General features: G+C 42.7%; 1 protein-coding gene across 1 annotated transcript in view; it reads left to right on the top strand.

Moving 5' to 3' along the window:
• The window catches only part of smg1 (SMG1 nonsense mediated mRNA decay associated PI3K related kinase), a 125,340-nt gene that overhangs the window by 70,045 nt on the left and 40,146 nt on the right, over positions 1-15,149 (top strand). The window contains exons 31-38 of the mRNA XM_061712520.1: positions 1,597-1,729; positions 2,644-2,788; positions 3,033-3,171; positions 5,089-5,307; positions 5,423-5,603; positions 5,697-5,858; positions 7,589-7,803; positions 12,978-13,132. Coding sequence (XP_061568504.1) covers positions 1,597-1,729; positions 2,644-2,788; positions 3,033-3,171; positions 5,089-5,307; positions 5,423-5,603; positions 5,697-5,858; positions 7,589-7,803; positions 12,978-13,132 — 1,349 coding nt within the window. The remainder of the gene's footprint in view (positions 1-1,596; positions 1,730-2,643; positions 2,789-3,032; positions 3,172-5,088; positions 5,308-5,422; positions 5,604-5,696; positions 5,859-7,588; positions 7,804-12,977; positions 13,133-15,149) is intronic.

Genomic DNA, 15,149 nt, shown 5'->3' with positions numbered 1-15,149 from the left:
CCTGGAGATCTGATGGCCAAGACCTAGAGAAGAAAAGCGCATAAATCCTGTTAGCCTTCTTTTGTTCTTTCTTTTCTGTATGGTAGGAATATATGTACATGTATGCATATACATTTGTTATGGTTGTTTTCTTACTCTTAGTAACGGTAGTATTTTTATTTGTCATTATAACTAATTTCGGTCTCCCCTTTTTGGTGTAAGATGTATATTTAAATGACTCCTGAATGTTTTATTGCTGATTGACTGTATGGGAAGATGCACAAAGGTTCTGAGGGGGAATCTGTGTCTTAAGCCAAGTATGTAACTATGTTTTGTGTTTAATAAAAAGATTTAAAAAAAAAAAAGAAAAGAAAAATAAACCGTGGGAGAACCAAAAGGCGTTTTATGCAGCTTTTACATTTGTAGAACCCCGGACCCCCCAGGGAACCCTCAGAAGACACAGTTCAATGGCTTCTAGCTACAAAATACACATATGGCGCTTTTACACTAGCACCTACTCAGCGCCACTCGCCTCGCCCTCGTTTATTTTAGACACCCAGATGGGAAGTAGGAGGTTGGAGTGAAGCTGCTGTGACATATTTGATTGTGTGATCTAAAGGAAGAAGACAACAACACTAAAGATGTAGAACCTGGGGGAGATGATAGATGTGCTGCTGGGTCTGTGGCTTGTGTTCAATATCAATTTAAAAAATGAGAGTGAGAGAAGATTCAAGCGGCACCGCTTTTTTTTTTTTTTGTTAGTTTGTCTCTGCTGCTGAAAAGTCAGCTGGAGCCGTGAGCAGCAATGAAGAGACAGAGCTCCTGGTAGATCTGGTCGTTTCTTATCACCGTCTAGATCCCTTTTTAATTCTCTCCTCAGCACCAGGTTTATGAACATCTGACCCTCAGAGTTGGATCATGAAACAGACTTCTGCTGCCATTGCCTGGTTGAATTTAATGAACCAGAATCCGTCAGAGTCTCTTTCTCTGATTTCCTCCTCCTGACTCAGACGTCTGACTCCAACCCCCCGACCAATCGGTGGCCTGTAGTGTGATGATGTCAGATACAGCCGACTCAGCCGCTTAGAACCTCGACAGAATAGATGCAGAAAAAGTATCTAATCGACATGTTAGACCCCTAGTGGAGAAGCGTAAAACGGGGGCGAGTGGAGTCGGGCTGAGTAGGTGCTAGTGGAAAAGCACCATTAGACTAGTTGCGTGAGCGCCAATGCTCCTCAAAGATTCTAGCAAGAGTCTCCAGCTGGTCCACTGCTCCACAGTTCAGAGGGAACCCAGACTGTTTCCCTGGATCTGAGGTTGGACCATCGCCCCACTTCCTTCCCCACAGACCTCCCCTCGGAGGGGAGTGATTCCCTCCGGTCTGTGCCTTCTTTCCCCACTTGAGCTGCCTGATGGTTTGGGCCCGTCCCACACCCGGGTTTTTCCACAAGCAACCACCAATGCCACAGCTCGCTCGCTCCCCCCAGTTCCTGGTTTTAGTAACTGTTGGGATCTAATGGAAATGCAGCACTCTTTGTAACCAATATTTGCAGTGAGGGGGCCTACTATCATCAGGAAAAAAATACATCACTAAAGGGGTGTGTTTTTTTTCTCCAGGTTTTAAAGAATTCCGGAGCAGGTAACTCATGTTCTGTAGGCAACGCGTCCCCTCTGAGCCAGAACATCGCTGCCCTGCTGGAGCTTCCTATGGAGGACCAGAGCATTCCCTACATCACTGCAGAGACTTCAGGTAACGCAAGTAACAGATTAGTTTACAGAAGCCACCAAAGAAAGGAAAGATACAATTCTGGGATTAGAGTCAGACTCCTGACTTAGAATCCTGACTTTTTCTTAGCATTGTTTTTTAATTTTTTTTGTTCAGTGGCCCTGATGCTCTACTGGCCAAAACACTGGACACACTTTTATTTATTTTGAGTTAGGCTGAGTCTTTTTTGAGTAATCTGAACTACCCTTTGTGATGCTGATTGACTACGTTTACATGCAGTCAAAATATTCAGTTTCCATGCGTGAGCAAACAGGGTTATCCCTGTATACATGGTGATTAATCATTCGGGATATCTGGATCAAACAGTGACGCACGGAGAACATCACAACGCAATTCCTGTTATTTCTGCTTCTTCTTCCTGTATCCAAATTCAAAACAAATGCTGCTTCGTGCAACTTTTCTCTCACCTTCTTGTAAATCTTCTATCCCGGTACTTTCTACAAATGCAGAAATGTTCATATCCTTCATTCCATTTATGAAGTGATTAGTCTCCTCCTGGTCTTGGTTTCTCCGTGTTTATAAGAACTTCCTGGACTCAAAAGACCAGGATTCCTTGTGAACAGAGCATGTGCAGAAAACAACTTCCTGTTCCATTTGATGGGGATATTCCGTTTGGCGTTTACATGACCCAATATTCAGGTTTTAAAAGGAGTAACCCAGGGCTCATATTGGGGTTTTTAAAAACCTGAATATGAGCAAATTCTGGTTATTCAAAGGGGTTATTGGTGTTTACGTGGCCGTGCAAATTCGGGTTATTGCCAATATTCGGGTTTTAAAAGGGTTATTGATGCATGGAAACACAGTCCATGTTATTGTTTTCAAAAAGGTGAAATATTGGTCTGGGATGTGTGATGGTTTTGGTGCTGCTGGTGTTGCAGTGAGTGTGGGTGTTGGAGAAGCAGACTGTGTGCTGGGCCAACTCTACCAGCTCTCCACCAGCCTGGCTCCAGAAGTGGCCAAGTCCTGGGCAGCTCTGGCCAGCTGGGCTTACCGCTGGGGCAGGAAGGTGGTGGACAACGCAAGGTCAGTGGCTTCATTCACAGTTTGACCTGGCTCATTCCAGCCAAGTATTCTACTGTAGAAAAGATGAAGAAAAGTTTTTTTTTCTGTAATTGGCTGCGGTGTTGCTTCGTCTACATATGCTACACATGCTGCAGTTTAGACTAGCTTTGAACTAGATTGAGTAATCTTTTATTTTCAGGCCCATCAGCTTTGTAAAAGTTGAACTGTAGGAATATGAATTTGGAATACGTTTTCTTCTCTCCAGCCAAGGAGAGGGATTGCCTCTCCTTCCAGAGGAAAAGAAAGATATAGAGGAGCTGCTGCCAGCAGCCACCAGTGAAGAAGACAAGGACGCCATCTTTGGTATTATAAGACAGGCCATGTGTCGAACAACGGGTATACAGGTAGAGTCTGGATTTTGTGCACACCCCAGTCTTGTTTTTGTTTTTTTCCTTCTAAATAATTGTGCAAAATGTTCAACAGTGAACATATGAGACTGCTTTAGATCCAACCTGCACAGAACAGAATAGGCTCATTGTGCAGAGTTGCAGCTGGTGCAACCAAATTAAAACGAGAATGTTAAAATTCTAAATATAAAAGTACAAAATATAAAAATATCTATATAAATATTAAAGTAATATAGAAAAAATAACACATCAGAGTTAAGTGCAAGGGAAACGGGAGCAGTTAAGTGACTATACATGTCTATACACGTTTTTTCATGGTTTCCTGTTCTAAACCAGCAGAGCAGCTCACGGGTCAGAGTAGGCATGTATTTGTGGTATGAATGGGCCAGAGGAACAAGGTCTTTGTGAGTCTTGTGCACGACCTAAGTGATCTGTAACACCTGCCACAGATTACAGGTCATAGTGGTGGACAGGGGGCTGGAGTGATTGTTTGAGGCATGTGCCAACTAACAAGAAAACATTGGAAAAGGTTTCCTCAATGATAAATATATGCTGTATAAAACTAATGTGTAGAACAAACTTGCTACTCGTAAAAATTATAAAAGTTAACAAAGAATAGTGTTTATGTTTAATAAAGTATTTTGAATTGAAAAAACATTCACAATGTTTGAGTAAACTAGATGAAGTGTGGTTCCCTCCCTGGTTATACACGTTATGTTGATTGAGTTTGTGGGGAACCGTAGCTGTAATGCTAGCTGCTGTTACCTCATGCTGCAGATAAAACTGCACAGAGCTGAACAGTGGCTGCTCTTATTCAAACGCTGTGTAATGCACTTGTTACTGCATTCGTATGTGTACCGGGTCCGGGTGATATAAACGGTGACGTTGTGGAACAGGTCACATTAAGGACGCATAGAAAGACACAGAAGTAGTGGAGAGTTGGAGCCGCTGGCAGAGAACACACCACCGTCTTGAACATTTAAATGAATCCCAACACAAAAGAAATCAGAAGAATAGATGATGAAACGCAGCAGAAGTGAAGCACTCACTGCCCAAGTCCATTTCTGTAGGAACATCCGGGATTAGTGTTTCTGCTGTGGAGCTCGCCCTAGCCTGGCTGCATTCAGTCCAGAAACGGTTGGAGGGGGATTCGCGACATTTGTCAAGAAAGGGTTAAAGATGAATGAATGAGTGAATGAGTGAATGAATTAATCTTTATTTCGGCTTGTACACACTTTTTTACAAAACAAGATGAAAAGGTAAAATGAACATTTATTTTGCTGAAAAGGTGTAGCTGAAGCCGTAGCTTATAGTGCCTTTTTATCTTATGATCGGCTTAAATATGAGACATTAGCTTTACTCCGTTGAAACAAACAATACATAAAGAAGACAAAAATAAATAAGACAAAATATAAAATTGACGTTTTACATTCTAGAATGTTTTTGATAATATACTTTATAATTATAGTGTTGTATATTTATTTACAGTATTTTCTTTAACATTTCCTTAAACTTGAAGATAGAACTGCACATTTTTAGGTCGTTGTCACAACTATTCCAAATTTCTCTAGCCTTAATTGATGTCCATCTCTTTTTAATATTAGTTCTTGCTGTCGTCATCTCAAACATGAGTTTCCCCCTCAGGTCATAGCGGGTTTCTTTTATTTGGAACAAATCCTGAATGTAGTTTGGAAGCAGTTTCTGCTGGGCTTTAAAGGCAAATAGAACAGTTTACTGCTCTGCTATATCATGGAATCTTAGAGTATTATATGAAGGAAAAGTAAAATGTGAAAAAAAGTCCTGAAATACGATGGCAGTTTTGAAATCTGTAAGAATGTCTTTTATTTTGGATGTTTTGAATCTCTGAACTCGTCCTACTGCAGTTCCTAGCATGTGTGTTGTATTTGTTCCCAGGACGAGGACATGGCTCTGCAGCAGGAGGACGACGACGACGACATGGTGGACGTGATCTGGCGGCAGCTCACCAGCTCCTGCCCCTGGCTCAGCGAGGCGGAGCAGCACGTCACCGAGGGGCTGATCCGGGTCTGGAGACGGGTGGTGGGCCGCATGTTCGGCCTCTACCGCGTCTCCTGCCACGCCTATTTCACCTTCCTCAAACTGAACGCGGGGCAGGTGAGAGTTGGAAACGCCCTCCAGGTTCTGCTGGCTTGTCTTTGTTTGTGAAGGATCACACGGGAGACGTCCTTCCACTCAGACGTCCATCCTCAGGGACTCTTGTGTGTTTTAGGTCCCTGTAGACGAGGACGACCCAAAACTCCTGTTGACTTGTCAAACTAGTAAACAGAGCAACGATGATGTGATTGTCATGGCAACCCTGCGTCTCCTCCGGCTGCTGGTGAAGCATGCAGGTGAACTGAGGGAGGGCCTGGAGCTGGGCCTGGCGTCCACGCCTACGGCACCCTGGAGGGGTACGCAATATTAAAAATATTACATAAGTGATGTGTGGCCACATGGGTTATCTGTGGTAATCTTGTAATCTTCTCCTACCTTGTGTTCTCCAGGTATAATCCCCCAGCTGTTCTCCCGTCTCAATCATCCCGAGGCGTACATCCGGCAGAGCATCTGCAGCCTGCTGTGTCGAGTGGCCCAGGACTCCCCACATCTCATCCTGTACCCGGCCATAGTGGGCTCACTCTCCCTGGGAGGGGAGGCTCAGAACGCAGGTATTCACAAATGCTGTTTTCACATATGTGTACATCTCCTAATGAGCTTGTTAGGGCTGTCAGTTTAGTGCGTTAATTACATTAATTAATGACACTACTAATAACGCGTTATGAAATTAACGCAATTACCGTATTTTCCGCATTATAAGGCGCACCTCCAACGAATGACGCATTTTAAAACTTTTTACATATATAAGGCACACTAAATATCTGGTAAAATACCGTACTACAGTGGCTGGGGTTGAGTTACGTATCTACCTGATGGAGCTGTGCTACAGGAAATGCTACAAAATCCTACAGCAAATGCAAAAAAAAAAACAAGAAAAGTAAGTCAAACTTTATTAACAAAATAAAAACCAGCTTTGCTCCGTCTCGTCAAAGATTCAAGTCATTATGCGAGTCAGCGTTGCTGCTGTTGTCTTGAACGTCTGTGACGATTCCTGACGTTTTTAGCGCCGTTACTTCGGCGACATCAACTACATTACCCACAATCCCCCTGACTACATTACCCACAATCCCCCTGACTACAGTAACAGACATTACCGTGATGATCATATATAGGGCGCACTGCATTATTAGGCGCACTGCCGGTTTTTGAGAAAATTAAAGGCTTTTAGGTGTGCCTTATAGTGCGGACAATATGGTAATTATGAGTGGCAAAATGTGTGAGTATTTTAAATATGTCCCATTGAGGGAGCCGTAGTTCACTTGGCAGTAACAGGTCACTTCCCTCCTGCTGCTGGTCAAACTAACAAAGACCTGGACGACTCAGGGGAGACTCAGATAATCTTTGCTGGGCCTTTGAACGGCAAGTTTATGTATAAAAAAAATTGTTATAAATTGTTCTTATGTTATTTGTTTTTGTAACCATGTTGCTGCCTGTCTTGGCCAGGACTCTCTTGTAAAAGAGATTATTAATCTCAACGAGACTTTCTCCTGGATAAATAAAGGTTAAATAAAAAATAAAAAAGAAAGAACACAGGACTATCAACAAGAACGTGGTGATTTGTACATTTTGTAAAAATAATGTTCCTATCAGCGGAGCTGCTCCAGCCTGAATTATCATTTAAACACTTGTCCGGACAAGTTCCACTGTAAACGTTACAGCTACTATTACTTGAATTGCTGTATTGAGTCAGCTTTAGTTTTAATTTTGAATTGAGAATCTGCTTAAGTGCCTATTTGAGACTCAGCCTTATTTTATTTCCTAATTTTATTTATTTAACTGTATTTGTATTGCATTTTTGAATAATGCACCTGGCCTAATTGGTTTGCTGATGTGCTTGAGCTTTTTCTTTTGAATTTCATTTATGAAACACTTCACCAATAAAAATAGGGATTTCAAATCTTCTCTTCTTAGAGTATTTAATTGATTAGTCATCCACTGCAATTTTGTAATGTCCTAGAATTCAAATTCTTTATTTGGGGACCTTTTAGCAGATATGAGATTAAAATGTGATTAATTAATGAATTATAAATAATATGATTAATTAGATTATTTTTTTTAATGGCCTGACAGCACCAGTGCTAATGTTTAAACTGGAAACAGTCATTTCTGGTCTGTTTTAAGTGTACCTTGTAAATTCTGAGATGTCCATTGCTTGATATGTTGAAGCCTGCATGACTATACTACGTTCCAAAGGCATGTAAACTTGAAAATATGTACTTGAATGGCCCAATCATTATTAAGGCCACTGATTACTTCTACTTAAAATATTGTGTGTTATCAGGGGCCAAGTTGCCTCCAGCTCTGCCCACTTTCCTGGGCAGCATGCAGGGAGAGGACCTGGGTGGGGAGGAGGAGGATCAGCTGGAGGCTGCAGGACCAGGTGGAGCAGCAGAGGAGCTGGCTAACTGCTCCAGCCAGGACCAGGCAATGATGCAGGACTGCTACAGCAAGATCGTGGAGAAGCTGTCCGTAGCCAACCCTACCATGGTTCTGCAGGTAGGCTGGGCACAGTAGGACAATGTTAATGTAAATACAATGAGAAAGGACTTTTTTTTTTGGCAATCTTTTAGACGTCCTAGCTGAAAATGCACACAATATCAGATAATTTTAGGTTATTTCCATAACCCCGGTTCTCTGAGTGATATGAGTGAGATTTTTCACTATGGCAGGGGTCGGCAACTCGCAGCTCTAGAGGCTCTTTAGCGCTGCCCTAGTGGCTCCTGGAGCTTTTTCTTCTTTTTTTTTTCTTTCTCTTTTTGTTCCTTTTTTTCTGTTTTCTTTTTTTCCCTTCTTTTTTTTCTTTTTTTCTCTTTTTCTTCCTTTTTCTTCTCCTTTTAAATCTCGACACTTCGACTTTTTTCTCGACTTTTCGACTTTTTTCTTGACATTTTGAATTTTTTCTCAAAATTTCGACTTTTTTCTCAAGACTGTACTTCAACATTGATGTCGACATTTTGTCTTTTTTCTCGACATTTCAACTTTTTTCTCGACATTTTGACTTTTTTCTCGACATTTGCCTTCATTCTAAGGCTGATACAAGACTTTTCATTTTTTGCGGCTCTAGACATATTTGTTTTTTGTGTTTTTGCTCCAATATAGCTCTTTCAACATTTTGGGTTGCCGACCGGTGCACTATGGGAAGCACGGCCCACTGCAGACCTCAAAAGCATTAATCTCATTACAACAATCCTGATTGGCTGGTGAAACGTGTCCGTCCGCCGCAGGTAGCACCACCTACCTTAAATATCCCGTACGGACGACACCACGTCATTCAAGATGAGCATCTCTCCTCACTCGCCCAAGCAAGAAGGGTTGTCTGGTGAGACGTCTCACTCAGAGAAACCGGGGTTATGTCAATAACCTAAAGTTCTGTTTCATAATATTTGGCTCGATGTCTCACTATGGGATATGGTTGCTCCCGTATAGAGGGTCTGCATTTACGTCACATTCCCCACGGGACCAGCCCCCTTACCGCACCCGAGGGGTAGAAACAGCTGCAACTAGTGGAGAAGACGGGATAACAGCTGATTATCAGCTTAAATTAAAGGCAGTTGGACTTGACAGTGACCCGTACAGTTACCCCAAGAACCAGTGGTCCATGGACATTAATATTTGGTACAGTTACCCCAAGAACCAGTGGTCCATGGACATTAATATTTGGTACAGTTACCAAGAACCAGTGGTCCATGGACATTAATATTTGGTACAGTTACCAAGAACCAGTGGTCCATGGACATTAATATTTGGTACAGTTACCAAGAACCAGTGGTCCATGGACATTTATATTTGGTACAGTTACCAATAACCAGTGGTCCATGGACATTTATATTTGGTACAGTTACCAAGAACCAGTGGTCCATGGACATTAATATTTGGTACAGTTACCCCAAGAACCAGTGGTCCATGGACATTAATATTTGGTACAGTTACCCCAAGAACCAGTGGTCCATGGACATTAATATTTGGTACAGTTACCAAGAACCAGTGGTCCATGGACATTAATATTTGGTACAGTTACCAAGAACCAGTGGTCCATGGACATTAATATTTGGTACAGTTACCAAGAACCAGTGGTCCATGGACATTAATATTTGGTACAGTTACCAAGAACCAGTGGTCCATGGACATTAATATTTGGTACAGTTACCCCAAGAACCAGTGGTCCATGGACATCAATATTTGGTACAGTTACCAAGAACCAGTGGTCCATGGACATTAATATTTGGTACAGTTACCAAGAACCAGTGGTCCATGGACATTAATATTTGGTACAGTTACCAATAACCAGTGGTCCATGGACATTAATATTTGGTACAGTTACCAAGAACCAGTGGTCCATGGACATTAATATTTGGTACAGTTACCCCAAGAACCAGTGGTCCATGGACATTAATATTTGGTACAGTTACCCCAAGAACCAGTGGTCCATGGACATTAATATTTGGTACAGTTACCAAGAACCAGTGGTCCATGGACATTAATATTTGGTACAGTTGCCAAGAACCAGTGGTCCATGGAAATTAATATTTGGTACAGTTACCAAGAACCAGTGGGCCATGGACATTACTATTTGGTACAGTTACCAAGAACCAGTGGTCCATGGAAATTAATATTTGGTACAGTTACCAAGAACCAGTGGTCCATGGACATTAATATTTGGTACAGTTACCCCAAGAACCAGTGGGCCATGGACATTACTATTTGGTACAGTTACCAAGAACCAATGGTCCATGGACACTAATATTTGGTACAGTTACCAAGAACCAGTGGTCCATGGACATTAATATTTGGTACAGTTACCCCAAGAACCAGTGGGCCATGGACATAACTATTTGGTACAGTTACCAAGAACCAGTGGTCCATGGAAATTAATATTTGGTACAGTTACCAAGAACCAGTGGTCCATGGACATTAATATTTGGTACAGTTACCCCAAGAACCAGTGGGCCATGGACATTACTATTTGGTACAGTTACCAAGAACCAATGGTCCATGGACACTAATATTTGGTACAGTTACCAAGAACCAGTGGTCCATGGACATTAATATTTGGTACAGTTACCCCAAGAACCAGTGGGCCATGGACATTACTATTTGGTACAGTTACCAAGAACCAGTGGGCCATGGACATTAATATTTGGTACAGTTACCAAGAACCAGTGGTCCATGGACATTAATATTTGGTACAGTTACCCCAAGAACCAGTGGGCCATGGGCATTAATATTTGGTACAGTTACCAAGAACCAGTGGGCCATGGACATTAATATTTGGTACAGTTACCAAGAACCAGTGGTCCATGGACATTAATATTTGGTACAGTTACCCCAAGAACCAGTGGGCCATGGACATTACTATTTGGTACAGTTACCAAGAACCAGTGGGCCATGGACATTAATATTTGGTACAGTTACCAAGAACCAGTGGTCCATGGACATTAATATTTGGTACAGTTACCCCAAGAACCAGTGGGCCATGGACATTAATATTTGGTACAGTTACCAAGAACCAGTGGGCCATGGACATTAATATTTGGTACAGTTACCAAGAACCAGTGGTCCATGGACATTAATATTTGTTACAGTTACCAAGAACCAGTGGGCCATGGACATTAATATTTGGTACAGTTACCAAGAACCAGTGGTCCATGGACATTAATATTTGGTACAGTTACCCCAAGAACCAGTGGGCCATAGACATTACTATTTGGTACAGTTACCAAGAACCAGTGGTCCATGGACACTAATATTTGGTACAGTTACCAAGAACCAGTGGTCCATGGACATTAATATTTGGTACAGTTACCAAGAACCAGTCATCCATGGACATTAATATTTGGTACAGTTACCAAGAACCAGTGGGCCATGGACATTAATATTTGGTACAGTTACCCCAAGAACCAGTGATCCATGGACATTAATATTTGGTACAGTTACCAAGAACCAGTGGGCCATGGACATTAATATTTGGTACATTCACCAAGAACCAGTGGGCCATGGACATCAATATTAGGCCACGAATCCAGTACCAGCTACCCAAAAATCCAACATTACCTGATACAAAATGGGAACCGCAAATCCACGTTTCGGTGTCTGGAATCCAGTTGTTTCTGTGAATTGCAGTGATCCATTTGTCTCTCTTAAGCTTATTTTTCGGCAGTCTGTAAAACGATAACTCAAATCTATGAGTACAGTCGATTGCACAGTCTGCCACTCAGTCTTTCTGCCACTCAGTCTTTCTGCCACTCAGTCTTTCTGCCACTCAGTCTTTCTGCCACTCAGTCTTTCTGACACTCAGTCTTTCTGCCACTCAGTCTTTCTGACACTCAGGCTGCGTCCCAATACTCTCCCTCGCCCTCGTTTTCTTCACTAACCCTAACTTTTGCGCGTTCCTGTGAAGGTAGTGGTGTCCCAATTCCTCTTTTCACCTAGGGGGAGTGGGCATAACGAGGGCTAGGGGCTGAGAATAGCCCCTACGGATCGAGGGTTTGCAGATGCTGACTTGGCGAGCGAGGGGGTATGAACATTTCCCAGAATGCTTTTGCCGCAGGCTCTGTGTCGATTTGACTCGCCGACCGAAGGCAAACAGGCAGACTCGTCTCAGAGAAATAGAGAGAAATAATCCTGTGACTCGTCAGATTTGTTTAGGATGTTTCTGATATAATAGTCTTCAGAAACCACAAAGTAATCCAGCTGTTATCTGGGTAATTTACACACTTTCAGATAAAGTTGTAGAAGATCACGCCAGAATAAAGGGATTTATGGTTCCGCGTTACACCAACGCAGAGCCTACGGCGTAGGTTACGTACCCTACGGCGTAGGCTCTGCGTCGATTTAACGCGGACCCAAACTCCGGAGCCGGCAGACAGAAATCTCTAAATTTCGGAGCAAATTTCTTAACAGGCGTAGCTACAACTGTTAGATTTCATCTATTAAACCAACATCTTCCTAAATGATTTATTTCAGCCAGCGTAATTCTCAACAGAGCTGCAGGTTTCTCTCCCGGGACGACGCAGCAGCCTGACCCGGCGGATACGTCTGATCTCGGGCTGTGAGCTGAGGTTGCTCCCCGGGGGCGGCGGCTCTTCTCATCTCCGAAAACATCGGGTCAAATTTCTTAACAGGCGTTATTTGGATAAACTGAGCCCCGGTTGTGGATCATAAAGGTTACCTTTATGCCTGAAAAAATATTAAAACTTAATAAATTGCCATATTAACAGCACTACAGCTGAAATTAAAACAGCTTTTGGCTCTCTGCTTCCTGTTCAGGTTAGGGATGAAAACAAGGGGGAGTAGGAGAAATGGAACAGGCACCTGGGCCAAGTGCCCTAGATCTCAAGTGCCCTAAAATCTCCCCCTTCTTTTTTAGGGGTTAGGGAAGAAAAGAAGGGCGAGTGGAGAAAAGAAGGGCGAGTGAAGAAAAGTAGGGGGAGTATTGAGATTGGGCCTCAGTCTTTCTGACACTCAGTGGGCGTAACCCGCTGTGAAGTCTCATCTGTGACGTCATGCTCATTCCCTCTATTGCCAGACAAGCTTATGCAGCGTCCACCAACCCACAGGGGAAAAAATCCTCTGTTCCAATCAGGACAGCAGAAGTGCACGTGCCCCGCACGGATCAGACGTCCAGGCGTCCAGTAGGTGGTAATCAGCTGCTGAGCGTCCTGTGTTTCCAGGTCCAGCAGCTGGTGGGGGAGCTGCGCAGAGTCACTCTGCTCTGGGACGAGCTGTGGCTGGGCGTGCTGCAGCAGCAACACATGCACGTCCTGCGCAGGATCCAGCAGCTGGAGGACGAGGTCAAGAGAGTGCAGAACAACAACACACTCCGCAGGTGAGACTCACCCACCTATGGACATGTTTCACCAACAGGAGATCTCAACGTATGCCATCCCAAATGAAACTCAGTAAAAGTCAAAGAGCTGTTTTGCTCTTACCCTGCAGTGCATGTGCAGCGTTGATCCTGCACTTCCTCTGCAGTTGTGACGACTGTAAGTTGCGGCTTCTCTGTTTGGACTGTCACTGCAAACATCCACGGCATAATTAAGTCCTGCTTAAATAACCCTGGACCAAAGGTGGCCCCTTTATGTCCCAAATAGGTCTAAAACCTCCTGGGACCAGGTTCTTTACAGTCTCATGGCAAACCCGTAAGCAGTGCAGACAGACAGTAACTAAGGACAGCAGGACTTGCTTCAGGTCACTTGTTTTGGCTGCTCTGACACCGATATTGTTATTGCTTCAAGTGTCAACACCATTAGAAACATCCCATCCTAAAACTGGCTTTTTCACTGCGTTTACATGGGAAGTTTAATTCCTCTTTAATTCAGAATTAAAATTAAATCAGATTTAAAATGAGTAAAAATTACCATGTAAAGATCTAATTCTGAATGAAAATGGTCATTCCGAATTAAACTTAAAGGAGACCTATTATGGCGTCTAATACCTATCTTAAACAGGCCTTGAATGTCTTAAAAACAAGCTTTTGATTGTTTTTGCTGAATAAATTAGAAATTCAGCCTCTGAGCCATGTCTTTATCTTCCCATTCTCTAACCTCATTATCATCATAAGTGGCCGGTTTATTCAGATTTTAAATCCAAATAGGATAATTCCGTGATCATGTATACACTAATTCCTCTTTAAATTAAACCCTTTCTTTCTGCTCGTTCCCTCCCTGTCTCCATGACGCTTATATTCCACTGGGCTGGTTTTCCAAACAAAGTTTCAAGATGCAGCACGCAGTAAACGCTGGTCAAGAGCAGAGACCATTTATTTAATAAATAAAAATAATTAAAAGAACAGATGGAAACAGGAAACACAAAAATTATGAGCTTTTCAAAGTTATAGCGGCTAAGTTAGTTTTTCTTCCGGTAGTTTAACTTCCGGTCCCCCCCCCTATCCAATCAGAACCTTCCCAACCCCCAGACCTGGAGAGGAATTGGAGAAAGACCATCAAACGTGTTTTCCATGTAAACCTCAATTCAGAATTACTATTTCCATGTAAACTCCAAGCAAAATAGTTTAATTCTGAATTATTTAATTGGGAATAATTCCGAATTAAAACCATCATGTAACCGTGGCCTGTGTGTCAGTACGTCTCTCGGTGGTTCTAGTGTGGCGGAGCTGCAGAGAGACTCTACTCTGGGATGAACTGTGGCTGGGCAGAAGCTCCGCCATCATTAACAACATTCAGTCAAGCAACTTGTATGTTTGCCATTGGTTCTTGTCTCTGACCATGTGTAGCCTCGAGTAAGGTATCCAGAAGATCATCTCTTCCAGTGTTCCACATCTCGACAGAGACGGGATATCAACGCTGCAGTTTGACTTATTATAACAGTGTTGACTGCTCTCAAAAATCAATGATAAAGCCTTCTGTCCCTGCTCTACTGTATTGGAAACCTAAGTGCAGCAAATGTTCTCTGTAAGCAGAGTAGCTTCATCAGGGGATACGGGGGATTCCCCAGCAGTGATCTGATGTCTACACAACAGCCAGCCACTGGAAGCTTGGATGAATAACACTGAATAGATGGAGGGATGTATCAGTCTGTATCAGCCTTGACACAAGAGATCGTCATTCCTGCAGAGCTGCAGCTACAGTTGATGTTTGCTAATGGATCCTTGAGAAGCATGGATGATGGCTCTAAAATGATAACTGTGTTCTACTGGGTTTAACATAACAAACATGTTTTTCAGAACTGGATTTGCATATTATAAAAGTGGATATTCGTACTTGCACTTGATTGTTAATGAATCCGTTGTTTTTGTGAATCTAAAAGACGATATAATGAGGAGAAACTGCAGTTTAAGCATGTTATTTGTGCTGGTTTGATTTAGTTGTGATGTTTGTGCTGCA

The sequence above is a fragment of the Cololabis saira genome, chromosome 21 (assembly GCF_033807715.1).
Source record: "Cololabis saira isolate AMF1-May2022 chromosome 21, fColSai1.1, whole genome shotgun sequence".
Taxonomy (NCBI): domain Eukaryota; kingdom Metazoa; phylum Chordata; class Actinopteri; order Beloniformes; family Belonidae; genus Cololabis; species Cololabis saira.
This window is presented reverse-complemented; position numbering and strand designations above follow the sequence as displayed.